This window comes from Equus quagga, chromosome 5 (genome assembly GCF_021613505.1).
Source record: "Equus quagga isolate Etosha38 chromosome 5, UCLA_HA_Equagga_1.0, whole genome shotgun sequence".
Lineage (NCBI taxonomy): Eukaryota > Metazoa > Chordata > Mammalia > Perissodactyla > Equidae > Equus > Equus quagga.
The window spans coordinates 57,043,929-57,069,436 of NC_060271.1; the positions used below are offsets into that span (position 1 = coordinate 57,043,929).

The 25,508-nt window shown below is 49.0% G+C and overlaps 1 protein-coding gene across 3 annotated transcripts in view; it reads left to right on the forward strand.

The window, feature by feature from the left end:
• Positions 1 to 6: 6 nt before the first annotated feature.
• The window catches only part of CHST10 (carbohydrate sulfotransferase 10), a 29,533-nt gene continuing 4,031 nt past the window's right edge, over positions 7 to 25,508 (forward strand). The window contains exons 1-7 of one of the 3 annotated variants that reach the window (XM_046662077.1): positions 7 to 255; positions 2,153 to 2,259; positions 5,450 to 5,650; positions 10,427 to 10,534; positions 11,083 to 11,214; positions 17,926 to 18,017; positions 23,672 to 23,906. In XM_046662077.1, coding sequence (XP_046518033.1) covers positions 10,492 to 10,534; positions 11,083 to 11,214; positions 17,926 to 18,017; positions 23,672 to 23,906 — 502 coding nt within the window. In that variant the 5' untranslated portion in view covers positions 7 to 255; positions 2,153 to 2,259; positions 5,450 to 5,650; positions 10,427 to 10,491. Of the gene's footprint in view, positions 256 to 2,152; positions 2,260 to 5,449; positions 5,651 to 8,525; positions 8,569 to 10,426; positions 10,535 to 11,082; positions 11,215 to 17,925; positions 18,018 to 23,671; positions 23,907 to 25,508 lie in introns of those variants that run through there. The other 2 variants (XM_046662076.1, XM_046662078.1) reach the window with 2 other exon arrangements.

The window sequence follows — 25,508 nt, forward strand, 5'->3', positions numbered from 1 at the left end:
GCGGCGGCGGCCTCGCCCCCCGGATCGGGCCTCGCGCGCCGGCTTCCTCCTTCCGGCGCCGCCGCCGCCACATCCCGGGCCGGGCGGGCTGCGGGCAGGCGCGGAGGCCGCCGGGCGGGGCGAGCCTCCCGCGCTCCCGGGACGGAGGGCCCCCGCGCGCTTCGCCCTGAGGCCCGCGAGGCCCGAGCCGAGCTTCGCCCCAGGGCCGCGCGCGGAGGGCCCCGAGGAGCCCAGCCAGCTCCGGCTCCGCCGAGGGTGAGCTCGGGGACGGGCAGGGGAGGTGGGTTTCATGGGGACCCGCACCCACACCCCACCCTGGGTGGACGGGAAAACGGGGTGAACCGGTTTTCATTGCGACCGACGTCCCAGTGTGTTTTGGCGACTTGAGGACCTCCCTAGTTCGTGGGATTAATGGGAAGAACCTTCATCACGTTAATTATGCAATGAGGCAGCGTCCTGTCTGCGGGATGCTGTGATCAGTGGAATTATTGCTACCCGGCGATCTGTAATTTACTTCTTTCATCCTTGGCTGAGAATTTGTATTTTTAATTGGGACGGAAAGAGGAAGAAAATGTTCCCCTGGGGTGCAGGGGGCATGCAGAGAGAGAGAGAGAGGGCAGGGAAGAAGGAACATGTGCAGGCTTTCCTAAGCGCCCAGTTAGGCACGTCTTCCTTGGTGGATGAGAGGAGAAGGGGTGGTTGGAAATGCATGTTTCCTGCCAGATCGGCTCCGGAGTGCTCTCAGCTCTGATGCTGACAATGAGAGGCCTGTCAGAAGTTGGAGGTTGAGGCATAAATTTCTGCACTTCTGGCTGGAAGGATGAACTAGGTTTTCCAAAAGCTGTCGTTTTTGTTTTCCAGGCCTGCTAAAGGCAGGAAAGGGCTGGGCAGTGAATAGAAAGCAGTGCGGCCAGGTTCTGGTTAGCTAAACGGGAGGACTGTCATAAAGGGTTTTTTGTTTGAAACACCCAAAGTCTGGGGCTTTGGGCCATAGAGAGTTGGGTATTGGTCAGTTTTAGCTGCGAGAGTGAGAAATTTCTCAGACGTTCTTAAAATCAGGCAGCTCAGTTTAGCTCCCACATGCTGGTCTCCAACACCTACTTATTCTCTCTTTTCAACGACTGGGTTAAAAAGAAAAGACACAGAGAGAAACAGTCTTCTCCCTTTTCTCCCATCGTAATTAGGGCATAGTCCATCGTGGGTCAAAGCTGGAATTTCACGATGGAAAGAAAAATGTTTCCATCTTTGCTTTGAGAATCTCAAAGAAATACCTGAGAGAAAAATTCTTTCCTTCTCTGGAATGAAAACTGGAGTGCCTTGCAAAGAAAGGAAAGAATGAGTAAATATCCTAGGCAATTTGCAGTTATATTCAGATTACTTTTCAAATGCTTGAGGTCGTATAATAAAAAGGTGGGGGAAAGCCAGAAATGCAAACAGACGAGAGAGGTGAATGCAGGACCTTAGAGATTGCAGAAGCCAAGACACAGGTATGGAACAATCTAGATGTGAGTACATAAAGCTTAATCTTTTGATCTACATAACATGGAATTGCTTTTAATTTTAGTATTGCGTTAATAAGAGTGAAGGGAAGCGCAGCTGAACTGTGCTACGTGCGTCCCAGGCAGCTTGGGCTGTATTGTGTGTTAAATAAGTTGTATGTTTATTTTGCCAGCTAACTCTTTTAAACCTGTAATCTTGCCAGTTCTGTAAGTTTGACTTGTTTCCAGTTATTTATTCACTGTACGACATTTGGCTAGAATTTGCCAGGTTGTTAAGGCTTGAAGAAATGCAAAACCCGGAGAACATCTTGCATTGGCAGATCATCTTATACAGAAATGCTTTACCCAATATCAAACATGTAAAACAGGTGTAATAGGATTTGGTTATTTTTGCTACATAAAATATTTCATTTTTCACACTAAGTTACAGGGAAGAGTCTTTTAAACAGCTCGCTCTTTTGGTACATTTAGAGTATTTATTCTTTTGCCAATAAATCTAAGTATAACCCACTTCTATAAGAGACCTATTGTGCAAAATATACTTGAATACTCAGAGTGGTTAACTGTTTCTCAAGTATAAACCAAGTCACGTTCAGTAAGTTGATTTGATAACTTTTAATGGTGCTTTTTGTTTTTTTGGTTGTTCTGTACAGTGACAGGAGGAACCGAGAACCTCAGACAAGGCAAATACTGCAAGACATGTGCACCCCAGGCCTCAGAAGGCCCGTGAAGAAGAACGTCAGCTCACTGGCTGCCTGAGGTCTGTGTCATTAGTATTCTCACTACCTCCTATCTTGCTTGTATGGAGATTTTAGGAAACTTAAAACTTAAGTAGGACTATGTGCAGATATACTTAGAAACACTTTCTTAGATGTCGTAATCAGAGCACCCTCTCAGGCTGAGAATTAGGAGAGTTTAGTGCCTGCTGAGAGCGGCGCCCGGCCCGCAGCAGCCCCTTCCAGCCCCTTCCAGGCGTGTGCTCTTTCTGATTCTCACTCAGGAGCCTCTGTCTTAACCTCAGGGACGTGCCTTCCCTGAGCAGTTAGGAATGTGCTTTCATGCCGCTGACTGAGGATCATCAGTCATTCTAAGATTGTAACTACAAGTTAAGACGACAGCAGAATAGACAAAGGAAATTTCTGAGTGTCGATCGAGAGAACCCCTTACTGTGAATTTAAAAATCGCAGTGACAATAATAGAACTTTATAAATTGTATAAATTGATATGCAATGGTTTGTTTTATTAAGTTGTAATTTAATTGTCTCATTGATTGGGTAATACATTTTAGATCAAAATCACAAGGTGTGAAGGGTTGACTGTGGAATGTCCCCACTGCCCCAGCCCTGCTCTCTGGTTCCCGTCTTCCCCCTCTTAGTCCTCCTGGGGTTACCAGTTCCTTGTGCCTTACCAGATTTTTTCTGTGACGTTTCCTTCAGTGTCAGGGTGTGTTTTCAAAGAGTGTTTTAAAAACTGAACACTGGACGTGTGATCCGCTCCCTGGGCGGTGTGTGTGAGGGAGGGGGAAGCCAGGGGGTTCCATCTCAGTAAAGGGCCACTGATGGGACTCTTATCTGGGCACTTCCGTGTCATCTTGCTCACTCTGTGAGAGGGACACTGGCCACCTTGCTGCTCTTGGGATCCTGGGACCCAGACCAAGCTCTTCACTCTGGTGGCTGCTTGATTTATTCCCTCCCTCTATTCTCTGTCTTCTCAACCCGCCCCCGCCCCCTCCAGAGGCCTTCCCTCTAACCCTGACGCTCCTTCGTTATTAACCCTGGCGCTCAGCGCCTGCCTGGTGGAATGGTAGACGTTATGTTTGCCTATGGCCTATCTGCCCCTATTAGGACCAGGCACCAGGAGCTCAGGGACTGTTACTGTGTCCCCAGGGCCTAGAAGAGCTCCTGGCTCAGAGTGGGCACTTGGTAAACATTGCTGAATGAATGACATTTGGAAAAAAGCTGGGGTTTTTGTTTTGTTTCATCTCATCTCCTTTCTCTGTCTCTATGTAGTTGTCTGTCCTTCTTTCTCCTTCACATTCAAGGAGATAAGTGAATATTACTGCTCACTTACCATCACTGATGTCCGCAGACCCCCTCTTTTATTTTGTTTACTTACATATTCTTTTTTAATTCCCTTTCCTCAATCTCATCTCCCATCCCCCACCTCATAAATCACTGGAAAGGTCATTCTTTTCTTTCTCCCTATATGTTTTTGTAGAACATGTATTTTTGGTTTCAGTGCCTGCATTTTTAATTTACAGAAATGGCACTGTGTCATAATCTCGTTCTATTTTTACTTTATTTCTTTTGCATCACAGCTTTGAGATTTAACCGTGTTGCTGTGTGCACATCTAGACCACTTGCTTTTTTTTGATTTAAACTCTGTTTTAAACAGAGTTAAGTGGTCTTATTACAGGACTTTTCAGGACCTTTTAGAGGTGACTGTGCCTAGTAAAAGAAGAAGGAGGTGGGAGTCAGGATTTTCCACACAAATTCAGAAACGCTGTGTGCTTTTTGGATGACAGTTCAAACACGGGGGAAAGAGCTCAGGCAGCAATGTTATTGGCAGCTGAGCAAAATGGATTTACAGGCATCTTTTGGAAAATGCAGGGGAGGGAGAATTTGCACCGAAAGATGGTAATAGGACCAAACCTGTTGCTAGTAATTACAAGCATGTGAAATGTGTGCTCTCTTTCTTTTGTATTAGAGACAGAGAAAAACTGATTGGGGTTTCTTGTAGGTTCAGCTAAGGTCTCGCTTCCCTGACCCTGCTTTGCCCACATGTTCTTAAGTTCCTTAACCAGCAGTTCTGCCTCGTGGGTTTTCAAGGAGCCTGACCCTGGCCTTCCCGCCATCCTGACATGTGAAAATCCCACTTAATGACCGGAGGTGGGAAAGCTCTGAAGACGAATGTGCTGACTCCTGGGGGCTGGGGGGCTCTGTTCCGGGCAGCACACCCTGACCACAGGGAGCTGAGGCACACTCAGGTTTGCTACCATTAGCTACAAGAGGCACTTGGGGAGTTGTCTTGGCTCCTTGAACAAAGGAGAGTTAATTACAGAAAATGTCAGGCCTTTTAAAGGCCATTTGTCACTGGGCTACAGGGAGAGCAGTGGCCCTTGGCAGAGCCATGGAAGAAAGGACTATTGATGTCAGGCCCCAATCTCTCTGCAGACAGAAATAGTGAGCCCTGGGGTGTCATGCTTGGGCAGGAGACAAACCCCATGGAGAATTTGTGTGTTTCAGGGAACAATGCAGGTAGTGGGGCAGGCTTAGAGGAATTGGGGCTAAGCGAATTTGGAATGCCTTCCTTTTTGTTTAAAAAAAATAAGACAGATTATTATGCTTTTTCCAAGGTCAGACCAAATCCTAATTTGGTCTAGTTACCTATAGATGTGAGGACTGGATAAGAGAGTAAAAGGGAACAGCAGTGGAGGTCTTTGATTCCACTTAAACTTCATTAAGCTGTTTTTTCAGAGCATCAATAGACTCTGGTTGACAGATTCTCTTTTGCTACCAATTTTTCTTCTTATACTGGAAGGAGGTAGTGAGAGAATGGCTATTATGTTAGAATGCCTAGAATCTGCATTTTAACAAGATCCCCAGGGATTCCTGTGGGCGGTAAAAGTTGAGAAAGGCTAGAGGCGTGGACCAGCAGTTCTCAGTCCTGGCTGCTCATTAGAATCCTGGGCAGAGCTTTTAAAACATGCCCCGGATCCATTTCCAGAGATTTGTGTTGTCTTGCCTCTGGTGTTCTTGGGGCCCAGGGAATTGCTATATATTTTAAAAGCTCCCCAGGTGATTCTAATGTTCCCAGGGCTGGGAACCACCATTCGGCAGATATCTAGATTCAGAATGCATGTAACCTCAAAGAAAGACACCCCACAGCCAACCCTTCTCTTTAGGAGTCCTAAAACCCCCAACCCTGTCAGACAGTGTGGATCTTACTAGGTCGTTCGCTGGTTTTGGAGACCTGGATGCTGAGCTGGTGACGTGGAGCATTGAGCTGGGCGCTCCTGCTCCACCGATGGAAATGACCTTGAGACTGGGGAATTGCCCAGTGGACGGTGTGCTGTATGTCTTTGCCTCTGCTGCCAGAGAAATAGCTTCAAAATGTAAATCCGATCACGACACCAGCATCACTCTTCTCAGGTAAAACTCCCGTCGATGGCTTTCTGTTGCCCACAAGGTGAAGGCCAGGTTCCGTACCAGCTCTCTGAGGCCCCGCATTGTCTGACCGCATCTGCTTTGCTTGTCTCTGATGGCGCTCTGGAGACTGCAGCCGCAGGGGTCTTCCTGTAGTTACTCAGGGCCCCTGGCTTGTTTCCACCTACCCCTGCCCCAGAACCCTGACCCTTCACCTCCTTAGGTAACTGCTGTCCCTGACCCCTCCGCCCGGGTCCTGTCCCCTTGTATTTTCCTCTGGCAGCGCCGTGTCGCTCTCCCTCCTCCCCCTTCTGGGACAGATTCTTTGGTGCGTATGTGTCTCTCCGTTAGACTGTAGGCTCCAGGAGGACATGGACTGTGTGTGCATCTGTGTTTGGCTTGGGACTGACTCAGTCTTGTATCCTTGGCACCTATTTTTTTGGGTGAATGCATACACCTTTTCATGATGACCTTGGCGAATCATCAGTTTTAGGTTATTTTGTCCTTAAAAGTACATGCAGGTATACATCTGCTCATGTTTGATTGTTGTATGTTGTCAGCTGTAGGGGTATTGGACCAGAGTGGGGGTGGGTTCTGAGAGGACCAGGCTTCTGTCTTACTGGCTCTGGGTGGCTCACATACATGCCACTTGGAGAACAAGTCCACATTTATCTAGATTTTTAACCTGCTTGCTTTGACAGCTTTTTCACTTGAGTCTGTGTATAATTTGTGAATTTTCTTGCTGTGGAACACAAGAAAAAAAAATTAAGTGCTTAAAAACCGTGCATCTCTTCACCCCAGGCCTTTCTGCCAGCGTGAGCCTCCCTAGAAAGCATCCGTGCATAAGGCAGCGTGTCCTGGCCGGGCCTGGGTGAGCGCGCCTCCCCGCCTTCCCCAGTCTGCCCTGCCTTTCTCTGGGCCGGAGGACACCTTCCCACACCCATGCTCCCGCTCATATCAGAGGAGTCGTATTTGATGTAAACGTGTAATAGCCTGGATGGAGGGGACCTCTGCAGAGGGAGGGCCTCCAACCTTGTGTGTAACACTTTCTTTCCTTGGAAAACTCAAGTACAGCAAAACTATAGAGCCAAGTGTCTGTAAACAGGTGTTTACTATACTTTATGTTGTAAATATTAAATCCTTTTTTTAAACTAAATAGCAACTAAGAAGACAAAGATGTATTTACTAAATATTCAGATACATATTGACCTTGTCCGTTCCCCACGTTTTTCCTGGCTGGAGGGGTATTTGCCGTCCTTTCCCACACTGTGCAAAGCGGTCAGGAGACTGCAGTTGGTGGTAGTCAGGTAGAAAAAACTAAACAGCAGAAATAAAAACACCACGGTCATGGACGTAGGTGGCGTTTCCTATTTTTCATTGGTTTTTATTGTAAAATGGATGCATGCTTATGGCAAAAGTTTTTTTAAAATACAAAATTGTACAAAGTAAAAAAATGGCTCCACTCATGCTCTAAAGATTTTATTCTGTGCATTACATCCATGTGTTTTTGCCTGTGGATAATCACATAGGACCACATGTATATGATTTTTAACAGGTAAGATCCTACATTCAGTTCTGCAGCTTACCTTTTTGTTTACTAATATATCTTAATGCTTTAGATCTAGGCAATTAGTTTGCCTTTCAGCAGAGAGTTTTATTTATAGTTAAAAAAAATTTATTTTGGACTCTGCCATGATTTCTTAACCCCAGTCAGTATGTTTAATGTTGTACGTCTATTCAAATGCATGTAAGTGCCGTGATTTATAAAACATAATTGCGTTTTCAAGTAATACTGAAGTCCTAGTAGCTTTTGGTTGTTTTCTAGTCTCAGTTATCGGATGTTAAGCATTTATCTACTCTCATAGGAGACTGGAGAAATATTTTGAGGTTGAAATGGGGCCTCATACCTTAAAGAGTTTAGAAACTCCCGGGTAGAGGATTGGGCAAGGTGTCTTCTGAAGTACCTTTCAGCTCCCCTGAGTTCTCCTAAGTTCCTTGGTTGACATAATCCTTCAGGACATAACAATTGCAGCCTTACTGTGTGACCATTTGGTCCTTGGTGTACTCACAGGAGCTCACCTTCTCAGGGAGGCAGACAGTAAACGCCCAAAGCATTCAGGCTGCGGTGGGAGCACTGGAGGAAGTGAAATGAGATGCGGTAACGGAGAGCGGCTTTGGGGGCGCCGACAGGGTGTGGATCAGGGAGAGCCCAGTGTTCCCGTGCTGTGCCGACCTGGCATTTACAGAAGCCCAGTGGCCAGGAGAGAGATCCCTCCCAGGCTCCCTGAGCGCGGGCCTTCACCCTGACGCCTGCAGGCTCTGTGGCACGGGGGGCATCAGCAGGCCTCAGTCTGGTCTTGGTGGCTGTACTCAAGATACTGGCGAGGGCCTGTGGCTTTATACTCTGCTTTAAAAGAACATATTTGGCAGGGGCTAGGGTTTATGCTCCCTAGCTTTCCAAATCTGCAGCCCCCATCAGAGTGCCCATGTGTCCTGCGCGCCACCCCTGCCCAGTCCAGGTGGGCCATGGAGGAGAGGAGGGGCAGGTGGGAACCTGGCAGACCTCCCTTCTCCCGACCCCGCTGCAGTGGCTGGGCTTGGAAGGGGTCAGGTTCTCTAGGCATCTTAGTTTACTAGGAGTTTGGCAGAAGTCACTTCAGAAGTTGAGCTTTTCTAAAATAAAATTCCCATTTGAAAGAAGACAGTGGGTGACGTATAGTAAGTTGTGGACGAGGTACTTTGGCAGACTCTGTCTCATCGGGCCCTCACAGCACACTGATGGGTATGCAGGTGGCTGTTGTATTCTTATAGGTGAGAGCTCCCCAGCTGGGAAAGGAAGAGAATAGACAGCGCCCACCCCGGCCTGCAGGGAAGAAGTGAAGGGCTCCTGACTTTAAATGAAAATCCAAGACTTAGGCACGCAGGCGAGGCTTCTCACTTTTCAATTAGCCCAGATGGAGAAATCCTACCTGGGAGCCACCTGGCTTTCTGGAGAGCAGGTGACGTGATCCTCATTTTCATGAAAGGCTATTGATTGATTATCTTCCACTTTTATCTAGAGGTGAGCTCGGTGGGCAGGCTCAGATCCCTTCAGCAGACTAGTTCCCATGGGAAAGAGGAGATCCTTGAACCATAAGCACCTCCTGAGTGCTGGCCTGATGCCAGGGAGGGGGCTCCTGGGCCAGAAGCCCAGCAGGCTTGAGCAGAGCAGGCCGCCGAGAGTGGCCGTACCAGAGGGTTCTGCTCCCGGCCCTGCAGAGTGAGCATGCCTGCGTGCGTGAGGGAGCAGACCCCTTGTCCACGTTCACTTGTCTGAGCTAAGTGTGGCTTGCAGGCCCCAGGCCGCTCAGAACCTTGGTCTCTAATCTTCCTGAGAACTGGTGCCCAGGAACCAAGGCCCATCTGTCTGGAAGCAGGCCACCCTCCTGGTACTGTCTCCTTTCTCTCTGCTTGCTGCCCAACCCACACTGGCCCCTCCGCCCTCTGTTAGAAAAGGCCTGCAGCTGGGGTTTCTCAGTGCAGCGCCCCGCTGTGACCCACAGGGACCCCTCCGAGTGTTGCCGTCTTGGAGGGTCAGGTCTGGGGAGCCCTGCACCCTCTGGCACAGTCTATGCCTTGCTTGTCTCTAGAAGAGAAGGGTTAGTTGCTGGAGTCGCCTGCGATGGCAGTACCGCCTTTTCCTCTCCTCTTGGGGCAGACCAGGCTGTCGTGTTAATTTCTGGCCACTGCACTTAGAAAGGTACACGTGGATTAAATTGGAAAGTCACAAAGGATGCTGAGGCACGGGTTGATCTGTGTTTATAGGGGATCTGCCCCAGGCCGGGTGGGTACTGGTCCTTTTATGTGCATTCTCTCATTTAATCCTCATGGCCACCCCGGGAGGAGGGCCTGGTATTAGGGCAGGGAAGTCAAGGCTTCGAGGGGTTAAGTGACTTGCTAAGTCACGGAGCTGGTGTGTGGTGGAGCCACCCAGGGCTCTCTGCTTTGTGCAGCTGCCTCAGGTGAGGAAGGGCAGGAGCAGAAAGGGAGGCTCGGCTGGGGCAGCCCGCTGGCGTCTGGCGGTTAAAGCGGGATTGTTGTTCTCCTTGTTGGGTCGTGTCGCCAAATCAAATGCAGGACACCAGTTAAGTGTGGAATTCAGAGAGACAACAAATAGCTTCTTTTAGTAAATGTATACCCCATGTAGTATTGGGACATACTTATACTAAAAAATTGTTTATTATTTATCTGCAATTCAAACTTAACTGGGTGTCCTGTATTTTTATTTAATTTGACAACCCTACTTGGGAACCCCAGGAAACACACTGGGGCTAATGTGTGGGCCCACGAGGATGACAGAAGGTGGCTCATGAACCACCCTGTAAAGGTACAGGCCGCATGGCAGGTGGTGAGCTCCCCATGGCAGTGTGTATTCAGGTGTAGGCTGGATAACCACCTGGTGGAGGGAGCTCGGGTTTCAGATGCCTGGTCCCAGTGAGATTGTTGAGACAAGGAGAGTTGATGACCTGGGTCGTCGCTGAGCTCTGTCCCTTCCAGCGTTCAGAAGCTCTCTGAAATCCTTTGCCGTCAGCACTGTGCTTAGAGGACTGGCCCTCCCTGCAGCCCAGGAGTGACGGATGCCCCGGTCAGCTGGTGGAAGCCAGCCCCGCCCGGCAGGGTCTCTTGAAGTGGTTTGGTTTGGCTTGAAGAAGCACTGTGTTAAAGGTGAAATGAAACACACTTTTTTGTCTCTCCTGCCAAGAATTGAGTGCGACTCCCTGGTTCTTTATGTGTCCCCTGCAGCAGAGTGTGACTTCTGTGATCCACTGAGGACTGACGTGCTCTGCATCACTCCGGGCAGTGATAGCATGAAACACAGCCACCCCCAAGGTTCCACCCAGGCCCTTGCAGGCAAGTGAATGGAGACGCAGAAGCTCCCGTGTTCGTACCTTTACTGCTTTAGAGATTCTCTAGGTGTGGCCACATCCCAGCGAATCAGGATTTTAAACGCAGCCTTCTCGTCGTTGCCTCAGAACGGTGTCTGCGCCCTGTGAATTCTGCGCAGCAAAGGTCTAGCCTTTGGCAGGCCGCCCCCTGCCCCACTGCTTCCAGGCCCTGCTGGGTGCCGGCTACTAGGAACACGTTCTGATGTTAGCCTGGGCCAGAAAGGAGCCAGGAGGACAGATCTGAGGAAGTAAAATCTTATCATGTATTCCAAAAACAAGTAGAAATGGCTGCTTTAAATTTGATTTAATTGTCAAATCCATAAATTAATATTACTAATTAAAAATAAAATGTTAAGTTAAATACTGAGTCAAAATACACATTGAATCAGCAAAAAAAAAAAAAAATTTAAATATTCATATTGCTTCTCTTAATTGAAATCCCCTGTTCTTTTGACTGCCTTTTGTTTAACTGGTTCATCTGTAAGCAGCAGAGGCATTTTGCTTGTTTTCCAGGAAGAATCACTGAATGGCTGACCTTTGACAACATGCACCACCAGTGGCTTCTGTTGGCCGCATGCTTTTGGGTGATTTTCATGTTCATGGTGGCTAGCAAATTCATCACATTGACCTTTAAAGACCCCGAAGGTGGGTATGCTTCCTCGTGGAATGGATTTTGGCTAATCTAGACCTTGCTGTGATATTGTTCCTAGGTATATCCACACATGGCCTTTGTCACAGAAGGCAAAGGACTTTAATGCTGGAAGTGACCTCAGAGGTCATGGTGTGCAAATCCCTCACGTAACAGAGGTGTGAGAGGCGAGGTGGAAGGGGATGGAAGGGTCTTCCCCAGCACCTCCCCTGGGGTGGGCGGAACGTGCTTTCCTTGTGGGCTTCTTTGGTGGCCTCCCAGCAGAATCAGGCATCAAGGCGGCTCGCAGGCTCTGGGTCTGGGAATTCGCCTGCTCCGTGTCATCGTGAGATGCTGCCATGATTGATTAGCATACCCGGTGCCAGCAGGTGCTGTACACTGGCGGCCACCTGTTTGGAAGTGACCTTCAGTGACTTCCACCGGAAGAAAGGTGATTTAAATATCTGTATGTCAGGTTGTCTCTGAAGATTTTTTAACTCTCCTTGACTTGGTGTCGGCATTCAGATGAGGGCGTATAAAGAGCTCCAAGCCCGGCTTCCGAAGAGCTGGTTCTAGTTCATGCCCCTGACTTTCGCTTCCCTGGAACGTAGTGTTGTTTCTGCAGAATGGGCATCTGAGTACTGTGAAGTGTGGGGTACACCTAAGGAGGTGCAGGGATGGTCATCTTGAACTGCAAGGCCACTCCTTTCAGTGGCGTAGTGAGGCAAGGTACATAGGAGATGTTGAAAAGGCTCATGAGCAGCTTGGGCCAGCCCTAGTGGCCTAGTGGTTAAGTTGGGCACACTCCGTTTTGGTGGTCTGGGTTTGATTCCCAGGCATGAGCCTGCACCACTCGTCTGTCAGTGGCCCTGCTGTGGCGGCAGCTCACATACATAGAGGAAGATCGGCAGCAGATGTTAGCTCAGGGCAAATCTTCCTAAGCAAAAAAAGGCTCATGAACAGCTTTAGATTTGCCTGACACCACCTGCCTGATAGGGACGATGCCTGTGAACGTGGGTGCGCACAGCACTTTAGTCTGCATAGCACTCTGCACTTTCTCCTGCAGGTGCAGCCTTTCGGAAAGGGAGATTAGAAAGTATCCATTCCAGCAGTTTCCTGATTTACTCCTGGCAGCTGTACAACCTGTGCCACCTGTGTGACCAGCAGGCTACAGGCTCCGTTGCACCCCAGAGAGTTCCTGGGTGTCCCTGCTGTGCTGGTGGTCCCTGATGCCTCACCCCTTCCCCGTCCTCTCTGTCTCCTGCCCTGTCTGTAGAGGAACAGCAAGGTTGGAAGGCAGATCTGCAGGCCAAAGAGGAAAGCCCTGAAATTAGCCCCAGGGGCTGGTTCTCAGCTTGTTTCGTTTCAGTAAGTTCTCAGGCCCTTAGTGCTCAGGCCCCAACTGGCTGTCATCACAAGTCCCACCCTCATCTTCCAGGAACCCTCCTGAGAACTGAGAGGTTTTCACAGCCTCCAGAAGGTAGTGTTAGACGTGCAGGTGTCTGGGGTACCAGGAGCATTACAGAGCAATCGGGGAGCATTACAGATAATCAAGGGCCGAATGTTGGAGGGTTGTTGAGTTGAGACGAAGATCTCAGCTTGACAGTTTGGACATTTCTCCAGCTGCTCCGGCACAGTTACATGCTACCTGTGATGGAGATCCCTGTTAAGCATTAGAGCAGTGGTTCTCACCCCTGTGACACTTGGGAATCACTGGGGGGCTTTGTAAACCTTCTGCTGCTTGGGCCCAACTGGAGACCAAGCGCATTAGGGTCTCTAGCAGTGGGTCCCAGTGAGAAGCACAGACGTAGAACGCAGCTGGGAAACTGAAGGAGAAGCGGGGCTGCTGAGAGCCTGAAGTCGATATTACCAGGAGCCCACACATTTTACTCCTGATTCCCTCAAATGTCACCCCTGGTAGGGAGGGCACTTAAAGGAAAGTCATGAGGTTAAATTATGGTTTATTTTGTTTAAAAAAGTAGTAGTATATGTAATACATTTTATGAGACTTCCACTAAAAATAATGAAATAAGAGGTGTGCCTTTGCCTTGTGATGTCCTCTGGCAGAATAGGTTCTAAAGGACGCCTCGTTCCTCGGTGGCTCTGATCAGTGAGGGGCCCTTCTGCTGTGATGTGGCCAGTTTCATGCTGAACCTTTTAAGAAAAGTGTAGAAGCTCTAGAGAGTTTTGTGAAGGGAGCAAAAACTTCAAGGGACAGGAGGTAAACCTGCAGAGGAGGATGCCGGGCTGTAGGAGTTTATACCTGGAGGAAAGCCCTGTGGCCGTCCTGGGTGCTGCTCCCCACGTGCCCGGCCCTTTCCGCAAGTGGCAATTCCTCGCGCCCTTTGATGTTGTCTGTGGTCGCTGTAGTCGGTGGATGGGAGCGCGGTGGTAGGGCCACTTTGTCAGGAGCGTTGGTGCTGGTGGACACGTGGCCCCACTCCTCTTTTGCCACCTGCGGGAAACATGGAGAGCTGCCCAGGGTGGGTCACCGTGGAGGTGATGTTGGCCTCACAGAGTGTAGTGAACTTAGAGTGAGAACCCTTTGTTTCGGGCCCAAAACATAACCCAGCGCATCTTGACCACACAGGATCTTATCTATCTGTCCCTAAGTACCTGGTTAGCATCACAAAGATGGATGTCCGTTGGCTGAGTTCTGAATGAAGGAGGTGAGCTTGCTCGCAGGGTGTCCTGCTGGTCTGGATGACAAGCAGGCGTCTGGCACCCACAAGAAGTTAAACACAGCCTCCCTGGAGGCCGTCAGAGAGGGCCTGGGCCGGGTGGCTCAGGCGTCGCTGCCCCTCCAGGGCTGTGGTTTGGTGGGTACGGTCACGTAGGCTTAGGGGAGGCAGTCAGTGCCTCCCCCATGGATCCTGGAGCTGTACAGGAAAGCGAAAGAGGTTTGTAAACGCGTGGCCATAAGAGCTGTTCTCAGGTGTTGGAATTTGTTTCACTCGTGTTTGCAGTGTTTTTGCTTTTGAACCAAAAGCCCATTGTAAAGTATCATCATGAGGAAATAAGTGACAACACAGTGGTGTCCTATGCGATGAATTGCATTTCCTGGAAAGCGGATAGCAAATCCTCGCTCTCAGTGTTCGGGGAGCTGGTTGTAACTGGGTGTCTGTGGGGCTGCTCCTTCTGGCTCTGTCTCCTGGGAAATGGGGCTCCGTTCCAGAATCCCACTCAGTGGACACGCGCATTTGCTTTTGACCTTCCTGTTCTCAATGCTTTGCCCACCACTTGAGCTGATGGGAAGAGCAGTCTTGTCTTGAGCTGCTGTTTAAAGCGGTGCTTACCTTGTTCTTAAAAATGGTTTTCTGGTCACTCAGCTCAGCATTGAAGTCACGGTGATAGTTGTGGCAATGACACATCCTTGGTTGACAAATGTCAGCGTTATATTGAACTAGAATCAGGTGTTATCATAGGGAAATAAATCCCGTTCAGTAATTGGAATTCTGTGGCATGGAATGTTAAGACTTGAAATAAAAAATGGCGTCCTTGTGAATCTGGTGTGTGTGTGGAGACACTGGTTTTCTTCTTACTTCTCTTTGACTCCTTTTCCAGCCTTTTGCCTCGACTCAGCCCCTCACCTTGGCTGTAAATCCTTAAGGGCAGAGCCCCTGACTCGAATGTCTCTGCACACCCTCTGCCCAGCGTGTGGTGAGGGTGATGCTGGGCCGCTGACGCACAGTGTGAAGAGGCAGATGCGTGGGTGTGATCACTTCTGGAAAAACAAGGCAGTACATCCTTGGCAAACTTAAAGACATGTTGTAAAACAATAGAATGATGCCTATAACAAAAGTGAGCTAATACAAAACCAGATGTAAATTGTGTTATCAGTTTTGTTTGACTCTAGTTGAATCAGGACCGAGGGGAGTAGAGGAGCAAATGCCAGGAAGTTTAAAATCATAAAAATGTTAAAAATTGTGGATGATCGACCGGTGTGTGTGGCATTGGAGTGTGAGGTGTTCCACAGCTTCCACAGCCTGTTCTGTGTGCTGCAGAGTGTGTGAGAGAGGTTGCTTTTCAAAAATTCATTGATTAAGTCAGTTGTTTAGAATTCAGAATACATTGTGCTCTGTAAAATGTCAAGGAAGCTTAGGGTTCTGCGAAACCCATTCAGCCTGTGGCAGAGCTGAGCGCCACAGTGCTACTACAGTTGTCGTTGTTTTTGGAGCACAAAGTGACCCGACGAAGGGGAGTGTGAATTGATTACTGTGTCAGTGCTCAAAGATGACGAGGACGCGCAGGAGGCAGAGGGCTGGGCCCGGGTCTCTCAGCCCTCGAGTGCATGCAGGAGCTGTGGGAGCTGAGGGCACTGGCGCTTTTCTCTATTTTTACACCTTATGTAATATTCTTTGTCCTCATTGCCGGTACAGAACAGCTCCTGTGCACAGCTCTGGTCAGGATTGCATTTAAACTCAAACATAGAAAAGGAAAAAAGATTTTAGTGGCATTCATAAAGGTGTGTGGCGGGGAGATTTCTGTTGGAGTCCGATAACTGAGAGGTGTCAGAGATGGGGAGGTGGGATTGTCATTCTTGTCAGAGCACTTGTGAGGGGTTTTTGTCCTCCCCCTGCAGGAGGGCCTCACGCCACAGGAGCTTGCTAGGCAGTGCCGCGCTCGGGGGGGTCCGTTCTGGGGGATGTTTAACAGCCAGACTGGGGCAGGACAGGGCTGCAGTAGAGTGTGGAAAGTGTTGGTGTTAATAACCCAGGAGGAGTGGGTTTTGATTTTTTTTTAAAGCAAAGTGTGCCTTTGTTTATGTTTTCTTATGCTGATTTTTATGCTTTTATTTGATATTTGCTTTTTCTTTCTAATTATTTATTAGGCTTTGCAAAATTCTGAAAGCAAATGTTTCTTTGGTTGTGAAGATCTGAACATTAACTTCAAGTTCTACCCCAAAGTTTTCCCCCAAATCACTTTGTTGTAAATTATTACCCTGGACTAGCATTTTTTTTCCCCCTGGGGTGAGGAAGATTGGCCCTGAGCAAACATCTGTTGCCAATCTTCCTTTTTTCGCTTGAGGAAGATTGTTGCTGAGCTAACATCTGTTGCCAGTCTTCCTCTTTTTTGTTTTTCTCCCCAAAGCCCCAGTACATAGTTGTATATCCTAGTTGTACATCCTTCTAATTCTTCTTTGTCGGATGCCACCTCAGCATGGCTTGATGAGCGGTGTGTAGGTCTGCACCCAGGATCCGAACCAGTGAACCCTGGGCTGCCGAAGCAGAGCGTGTGAACTTAACCACTGTGCCCCTGGGCCAGCCCCTCTCTAGTCTTACTTCAGTTCCCATGAATTTCTAAGTAATGTGTAATCACTAACTTGACTGCTAACTTGGCTTTGTTTTTAATTAAGCTTTTAATTTTGAGATAGAGTCATATGCAATTGTAAGAAATAACAGAGAGTTCTGTGTACCTTTTACTCAGTTTAACCCAACAGGTAACATGTTGCAAAACCACAGCGCAGAATCACAACCAGGATATTGACGTTGATACAGTCAGGATGCAGAACTTCTCCATCACCACCAGGATCCCTGTGTTGCCCTTTTATGGCCACACCTACCTCCTTCTTCCCATCCTCCACACCTGCCCCTCCTCCCTGGGCAACCACTGATCTGTTCTCCTTTCCATAATTTTGTCATTTCAATAATCTTATATACAGTACGTGACCTTTTGGGACTGGCTGTTTTTATTCACTGTAGTCCCCTGGAGCTTCATCCGATTTACTGTGTTTATCAGTAGTTTGTTCCTTTTTATTGCTGAGTAGTATTCCATTGTATGGATGTACCACCATTTGTTTAACCTGCCCCTGTTGGAGGACAGCTGGGTTGTTTTTAGTTTGAGGCTATTACAAATGAAGCTGCCACAAAATCTGTGTGCAGATTTTTGTGTGAACAGAAGTTGTCATTTCTCTGCCCAGGAGTGTAATTGCTGGGTTGCTTGGTAGTTGCATGCTTAGTTTTTTAAGAAACTACCAAACCGTTTTCCAGAGTTGCTGTACCTTTTTACATTATCAGCAGCTTTGGATGAGTGATTCAGTTTCTCTGCATCCTCGCTAGCGTTTGGAGTTTTCGCTATTTTTTATTTTAGCCATTTTGATAGATGTGTAGTGGTTTCTCATCTGTGGTTTTAATTTTCATTTGCCTGATGGCTAATGATACTGCACAGCCTTCGTGTGGTTATTTACCACCTGTAGATCCTTTTCAGTGAAATATCTGTTCATGTCTTTTGCCCATTTTCTAATTGAATTGTCTATTTTTTTTTACTGTTGAGTTTTGAGAGTTCTTTGCATATTCTCGATACTAGTCTTTTGTCAGATGTGTCGTCTGCAAATACTTTCTCCCATCTGTGGCTTGTCTTTCCATCCTCTTCACAGGGTCTTTTGCAGAGCAAAAGTTTTAAATTTTGATGAGATTGGGTTTATCAATTTTTCCAAAGATTTTCTCCTGTTTTTTATAGCTTTATGTTTTACATTTAAGTGCTGGTCCACTTTGAGTTCGATCCTGAATAAAGTGTGAGGTTTGGGTCAAGGCTCCGTTTGGGGTCTGTAGAGGTGCAGTTGAGCACCGTTTGTTGGAAGGACTCTCCCTGCTGAACTGCTTTTGCACCTTTGTCGGATGTCAGTCAGGCATATTCGTGCGGGTCTCCCTCTGGGGCCTCTGTTCCATACTGCTGATCTGTGTGTCTGCTGCTCCATGAGAAGACGTTTTAACCTCTCTGTCTCCTAGCATACAGCGCCAGACAGGAGCTTCTGTTCCTGACAGCCGTGCCAGATGCGGGGAAGTTGCCAGGAGAAAAGCACTTTCCTGAGGAACTGAAGGTGGGCACAGCAAGACCAAGGGCACTGTCCCCTCTGACCTGGTCAGCAGAGGAGCAGGGCAGCCTCTCCTGGTTGTTACCTGTGGTGTCTCCCACCTGCTCCCCGCTCCTGCCCCAGTGGGTCCCCCTTTGTGTGGGAACTGGCCTTCCTCTGTCCGTGCTGTCATCTCATCAGCTGGTTTCCACTTGCCATCACGTTCTGCTTTAAAGTTGCTGCTTCTGCACGTTTCTGCTCATCTTTTTACTTCTCTTTGGGGGAGGCGCGGTCACATCTGTTTTTATGTTCCTCACAGTGCTGTGTATATCATGGGTGCTCTGTACATGTTGACTGAGTTAAATTCCTGAGCAGCTGAGAACGATCCTTGCCAGGGGGATGGAGGGTGGTAGGCAAGGGCAGGAGAAAACCAAGGGAGTGGGAAAAGCTTTCTGGCCTCGAATCATGGAATCTTAGAGTTAGAAGGGGTCCTGGACAGAAGAGCAGCTAATCCAGCCTCTGAACAGTATGGCTGAGAGAACTGAGTTCTGGAGAATGGCCGATCATCCCAAATCGTGTGGGCGTTGGCGGCGGAGCGGGCGACTGTGGCTCTCGCCCGGCGCACCTTCCTTACACTCAGACTCCAGGTCTCTCTCCTCAGGCGCCTGCTGCACGTACAGTGCTAATCATTTCCCAGCCAAGGTGGGGACACTCTTTGAGATCCCCTCTCCCTTCCTAACCCCCATTCTGAGTCTGGAAGGTTCAGGTTGCAATAGTGCCAGAAGGCTCTTCAGCCCGGAATTAAACCATAGAGAAGGGGACAGTTCCTGTCCAGGATTTGCAGTATAAGGGCAACAGATTAGAAGCCAGCAAAATCTAGAAAGCACGCACCAGCTCAGACTAAAATGCTGCTGGGGGTTACCTTCTGCGGAACATTGATGGACTAGAGATCAAGTCTGCAGGTCTCTTTGAAACAGGCTGGGAATGTTGCTTTTAGGATGAGCATTCCAGGGCAAGGAGGGAGCATGGATGGACCACAGAGACAGGAAACCAGAAATCCCAATAGGAAATAGGAGGGTGGCTTTAATAGAAAAAGTTAAGGAGAGCACTGTTTCGTTACTTGGATCAATGATGACGCGAAGGTAGCGTAAGGGTTTTGCAGGAGGAGCACAGAGCTTGGAAACGGGCGGGGCTGGCGCTGCGCCTCTGTGAGGAAGGAGAGCGCTCATCCTGGGGTCACTCCCAGCGGACGGAGGGGTGCTCCTCCTGTGAAGGCTGCTGGCCTTCAGGAGTAACTGTGGTTGAAAATACTGCACCTGAATGTGCTTACCGTTTATAAAGCACTTTACTGGGCTTTAATCCTGCTGGTGATCAAGAGCAGCCCTCAGAGGTGTAAGTATTTCTGTTCTCATTTGCAGTTGGGAAATGTGAGGCTCGAGGAGCTGACCCAGTGTGTCAGGGGCAGCAAGTAGTGGGCCTGGGCTTTCAACTCAGTGTCCTCTGTCCCCTTCCCCTCCTGCCCTGTCCCGCTGATCCTCAGAGCACTCAGGAGTGGGCTGAAGGAGCTGGGGAGCAGTGGTCGGACATCATCCTCTGAGGCCAAGAATCGGTAGAAGTTGAACTCAGCATAGGTTTTCCCAAAAGAAAGGTGATTTAGAAAGGTGATCAGGTTGCATGGCCCACCTTTAAAAGTTTATTCTGTGCATAACGTAGCTGAATACTTGAGTGGAAAAGAGTGAAAAATAATCTCAGTCATTAAAATTGATTTAGTATATTTGCAAAGGGAAAAAATAGAAAACGCCAATTGGTAAACGCAATTGAACAAAAATTTTTTTTATATATATATAATGCTTAAGAAAAGCAAATTTGAAAATGATGGCAATTTTTCTGCAGTTTCTGGAGAGAACTTGTTTGGAGGTGCTGGCTTGTGCTGCTCTTGAGTGTCAGCCGTGATCCAGGTTAGATCTGAGGTTTACAAAACTTGGAATAGAGTGCGGAGAAGAGAGAGAGACTCTGAGTGAGCAAGAGTTGAGAGCAATGAGGGAACGAGGTAAAACTAGACTCTGTTTATCAAAGCAGGAAGGCGAGTGCCTGGCGCGGTCTTGGAGACGTGCGTGGGCCGGGGCAGCAGCGTGGTGCTCCTGCTCCTTGGAGAGGAGCGGAGGTCACTCTGTGAAGGAGCGGAGGTGGTGAGTCTGCAGGTGCCCGCTCTCACTTGTAGAATGTCTTCACCTCGGGAAGGAGCCATTAGGGATCCCCAAGACATCCTTCCTCCTCCAGGGAAACCCAGGAAATCGAGTGAGACACACAAGAGACGAAGTGTCCTGTAAAAGGTTATGTGTGTCAGGGAGTTGGTTATGGTAGAGCCTTGGAGAAAGAGCAGGGAGCCAGGGCGGTGGGGTGGAATCCTCTGTGTCCCATATTCCCAGTGTCCCTGTTCCAGAGTGTTCCAGAGGCTTATGTCCTCCCCACTTTGTAACTGATCCTGTCCCTCGGGGAGGACAGGTTCCTACAACTGCCACATAAGTGGACTGCCTGGAAAGCCCAGGGCATTTTAGTCCACTCGATAAAGTTAAATTGGAGGGACTATCTGCTTTAAAATCTTGGGAAGAAGTTCTGTGTAACTTTAAGGGCATAAATAGATCTAACAGCAGAAACATTTCAAAATGCTGAGAAACAAGGCCACAACTAGAGGTGGCCAAAGGAGTAGGGTTGGAAGAAACAGCCTCCCTGTTCAGAACTGCCTTTCCAGATGCTTCTTGGAAAAACAGGAGGCGTCTGTGGGCAGACATTCCACCAGGATGTGAACAATGAGGGGATAAAAAGTCAAGGATGGGGGGCACTGAACAACTTCTGCCTGTGTTGGTGCATCTCCATTTACCCCCTCCAGCCCCCTCACCTCCTACCCCCAACACACACGTGCACACACACACACAAGTATGCACACATGCATGTACACACACAGTGTCACGCATGTTCTCTCTCAGCTGAGGCCTTCCCAGTGTCTCTAGAAAACTCTACAACTGCATCCAAGCACAGAGTAAAGACTCAGCAAATATTTGTCAAACGATCGGTTCTGCCTCCTAACAAAGCTGTAAAATTTTGGCTCGAGCATTAACAAAAGGGCCTCTTGTGTTACAGATAGTCGGTTAGGTTCTAAAGCAGACCCAAGGAATGTGTGTCATAATTTCGAACTGAGCGTTTTCATCTTTCTTGATTTTTTAAGTCAACCTTCACTCAAGAAGGAAAGTTAAATGAACCCATTTTGCATCCGTTTTCCTTGCCAGCTATCCTGATTCATCTCTGATTTATTGGGCAGTGGAAAGGCCCTGAGGCCACTTCAGGAAGTGCCTGGAAATAGTGTGTCACTCAGTAGAAAAGGGAGGAAGGAAAGAAAAGAGGGGGCCCGTGGAAGGTAAGAAAGGGACAGGCCAGCCCTGGAAGGACGTTCAGAGGGGACTCTGGGAGAGAGTTGTGGCTTTTACTTGGTGGAAGTCCTGCTGAAGGAAGAGAGAAAATGATGTGCTGTCTTGGCAGGGCTTCCTTTGGATACAGAAAGTACCCAAATGTGGTAGAAATAATCCATGGAGGACTTGAACGGTTTTCCAGAACTTCCCAGAAGTCTTTATAGGTGCTCCCTCCACCAGCCATTATTTTTAAATCAGACTTTTTATGAAGTAATGTGTACTCACTCTGTATTTTAAAGAAATACCCAGAATTGAAAGGAGAAAACATCAACTACTGTTGTAAGCCGCAACTCTCTTTGAGAGCTGTTAGGACTTTTGTGTATTTCCTTTTTAGAAAGCATTCATTGCAGTGTGACATACGTGGCGCATGACTGTTTCCTTGGTGGTAAGCACCCGATTGTGCCTCTCTGGAACGCACTTTAGGGAGAGGGGAGGGTTTCACTTGGTCGTCATGTCAGTTGTGCCAGAAGTTCAGCCACTGTGAGCAAATGCCGGAGAGCATTGGCGCTGGTTTCTGCTCTAAGGGGTCATCAAACCAGGAGAGGAAACCTGCGTGAACCGGGGGCTGAGGCTCCGACTGGACACCCCTGCCCGCCTCCTAAGGTAAAATGACTTTCCTCCTGTCTCACGTGAGCTCCACCCCCCGCCCAGGTGTCCCGAGGAAAGGACCTTTCCTGGGACGCTGGCACACGGGCTCACCACATTCCAGGCAGAATCAACGAGGACACTCACGCTCGCATTTCCTGGCAGAACTTTTAATGTGCTGGAATCATGACCAAAAAGTCCTGCAAGCACCCAGGTATGAAAAGTCGGTTGCCTATAAAGAAATGACAGTGGCAGGGGCACGGACTTCTCTGCACTGGTCAGTCCCAGAACGTGACGAAGCCTCAGCTCAAGAATTTCATGGGGAGAGTTGTGACTCGGTGTTTTCACTCAAGTTGTATTCTCTGTGTGAAGGCAGTGGAGGAACTGCCTTAGCTGCACATGGGCTGGAAATTATACCTCCCATATGCTGATTTTTTGAGGGGAAAAAAGTTATTCAGGGACCTATTCCAGATAACTCAGAGATGATCAAGACAGACACCTCAAAAATTGATACATGGGGCCAGCCAGGTGGCATAGTGGTTGAGTTTGTGCTCTCTGCTTCGGCAGCCTGGAGTTCACAGGTTCGGATCCTTAGCATGGACCTACACACCACTCGTCAAGCCATGCTGTGGTGGCATCCCACATGCAAAATGGAGGAGGGTTGGCACAGATGTTAGCTCAGGGACAATCTTCCTTACCACAAAAAAAAAAAAAAGGCATCACAAAATAAAAGCAGCAGCAGTTTCCCTTGTGCAGTTTGGACCCTGGCCTCAGAAACCCCGCCGGAGGTGGGGCTCCTAGCAAGTCCCATGGTCTAGGGGCTGAGGTGCGCTTCCAGCTCGCCTGCTCCTGCTTGGTTCTAGACTCACTGTCCTGACGGGCTTGGGTGTCTGGCATCAAAGTCTTCACCCCACAGTTTGCTCGGGTTTCCTCTCCTGGTTTGATGACTCCACCGCCGCCGAGCTCCAGCATTTGCTCATGGTGGCTAAACTTCTGGGACAACAGATGTGACGACCAAGCCAAACCCTCCCCTCTGCTGAAACTACCTCACAGAGAAACGCAATCAGGTGCTTTTCACGAAGGAAACAAATGGTTTCTGCATTTTTAAAACCCATGCTGAATGACCTAAGGTATTTTTTTAATTAATAAACCAGATATACCAGTATACCAGAGTATCTTCAAAACAGTCACCATGTGTGTAGACAGCTGGTCCTTAGGTACCGTCATACAGACACTCAGAATTACCCGGAGGGACCTGCTAGGGAGAATGAACCGGGAACCTGGCCAGCACTAAAATCCCTGAATGAGAAGTACCAGCTGTTTCTGGGAAACCATGGGCCGTAATGCCATCAGCAAAGCGACAGGCAGGCAGCCCACCTGCCACCTCGGTCTGTCCCAGCTGAGGATGAAGAAGAAGAAGGCCCGCTCTCTGATTAAGCTGTGGTCCTGCATAGCCGCGTGGCCTGAAGCCCCAGCCCCTGTGGGTGGGTCACATCCCAGAGCCCTGCTGTTTGCGAGGGTGGCTCCAAGGTTCTCGCGCCCGAGTGTTCCTGCACGGCCCCCGGGGGCTCGTGCAGGGCTCTGCCCTGTCTGCTGCTAACGAAGCCTGTGCCTCCTCCTTGCTTGCAGCCCACTGGGGCAATGCTCCCAGACAGCCAGCTTGCTCAACCCCTGGTCTATCTGGAGCGCCTGGAACTCATCCGCAATGTCTGCAGGGATGAAGCCCTGAGGAATCTCTCGCACACTGCCGTCTCCAAGTTTGTCCTGGACCGAATATTTGTCTGTGACAAGCACAAGATTCTTTTCTGCCAGACTCCCAAAGTGGGCAACACGCAGTGGAAGAAAGTGCTGATCGTGTTAAATGGTGCGTGCAGCGCCCGGTGACTGTGGTGGGCGGGGGACATCTGGGTTTGCCCAGGGAGGTCACTGTGGCCTGGGTAGGGAGGCAGAGGAGGGTGGAGAGAGGAGCAGAGGAAGGCACGGTTCTCCTGAAAAGGCAGTTCTCTGTCGTGTTTTTCCAGTTAGTGTGGGACTTTAAAAGTTGGTCGGTTAATTTCAGTACTGATCGCTTTCTCAGGGCCACACCTAAGGTCAGGATCTGCTGGCTGTCCACAGCGGGCTCCCCATCCTGGGCAGCCTGCCCACCCGGGTGGATCCCTTTTCTTCTCAGACGCAGTGCACTGATCCTTACTTGCTCTGGCCTGGTAGGTCAAGGCGTCACATTCCCTGAGCCCAGGAAGCTGCCCTCACAGCTGCCCTTTGTGTGGTGAGAAGGGCCCCCCACACCCCGTGCCTGGGAGGGGAGCCTGGCCAGGTGGCCTGGGAGCCTCTTCACCCACAGACCCAGTATTCTGTGCCGCTTGGGTGGAAAGGAATTGTCCCCATTTTACACTGAGCATCGATATTCAGAGGGTTTAATTGACTTCAGGAAATTTGGGAACAGATCAGACCATTGAGAAGTGGCCTCACACACTGCAGTTTTTGATTACTCACCACGCTTTTCAGACACCATGTTTATTTGTTTAAACTCCAATTACTCTGAACTGATCCAAGATAAGTATGGGTTCCATCTGTTAAATTCAGCTTCAAAAGGAACATGATTCCAGTCACCTGCAGTGTGACTTCCTGCACCCGCAATCAGGCCTTGGAGCAGAGTGGGAGGTGGCCCTGGGGCCTCCGTCCTCCACCCACCACTCCTGCTGCTCTTCTCAGAGTTTGCTGTCGTTTGGCCTTTTCACTGGTTGGTTGGTGGGGAAAGGGAGACACTGGCCTCATCGTCTGTGTAATTAACGTGCTTCTTGAGTAATCTGACAGTATGTTGGATTTTTGATATCAAAGAATGAGGTTACAAATCAAGTTTAAAACAATAAATATATAAAAGTCTTACAAATCTGCTAGCACGGTGTGAAGCATCAGACTTTAAAGAAGTAAACACCCATTTACAAGGGCGGGATAAAAATGGGAGTGGTTTGCCAGGCCGTATAATAGAAAAAGGATGGTCCTTATGGCTGTCGTCAGTCGTCTCCAGACACACCTGCACGGGGACAGGTGCCTGCGCACGCCCAGGGGCAAATGCACATTGAGGGCGGGTGTTCCTCTTGCTGGTTTTACAGCCCCCACAGCACTTAGCGCAGAGATCCAGACGGTGCTTACACATTTGGGGAAGGAATGAATAAAGCAGGCGAGGCCGTCACTACTGCTCAGATGGTCAGAAACAGATTCTTCCCTGCCAGACTCTAAGTTTAAGGAGAGAGGATTAACATAAAGACGGGCGTGAAGGTTTGCAGAGGCCTGGCTAAGATCTTCTCAGTGACGCTTTATTTCCATTTATCTAAGTGGAGAAAAGAGTGAAAAACCTGCCCAACCCCCCACCCGGCCGATGGGCTGCACGCAGCCTCTGTTCAGCAGTGGCCCCAGGCCCTGGCCTCTCCATCCTGCCCTGCCGCCTCCTCAGACACTCCCTGTC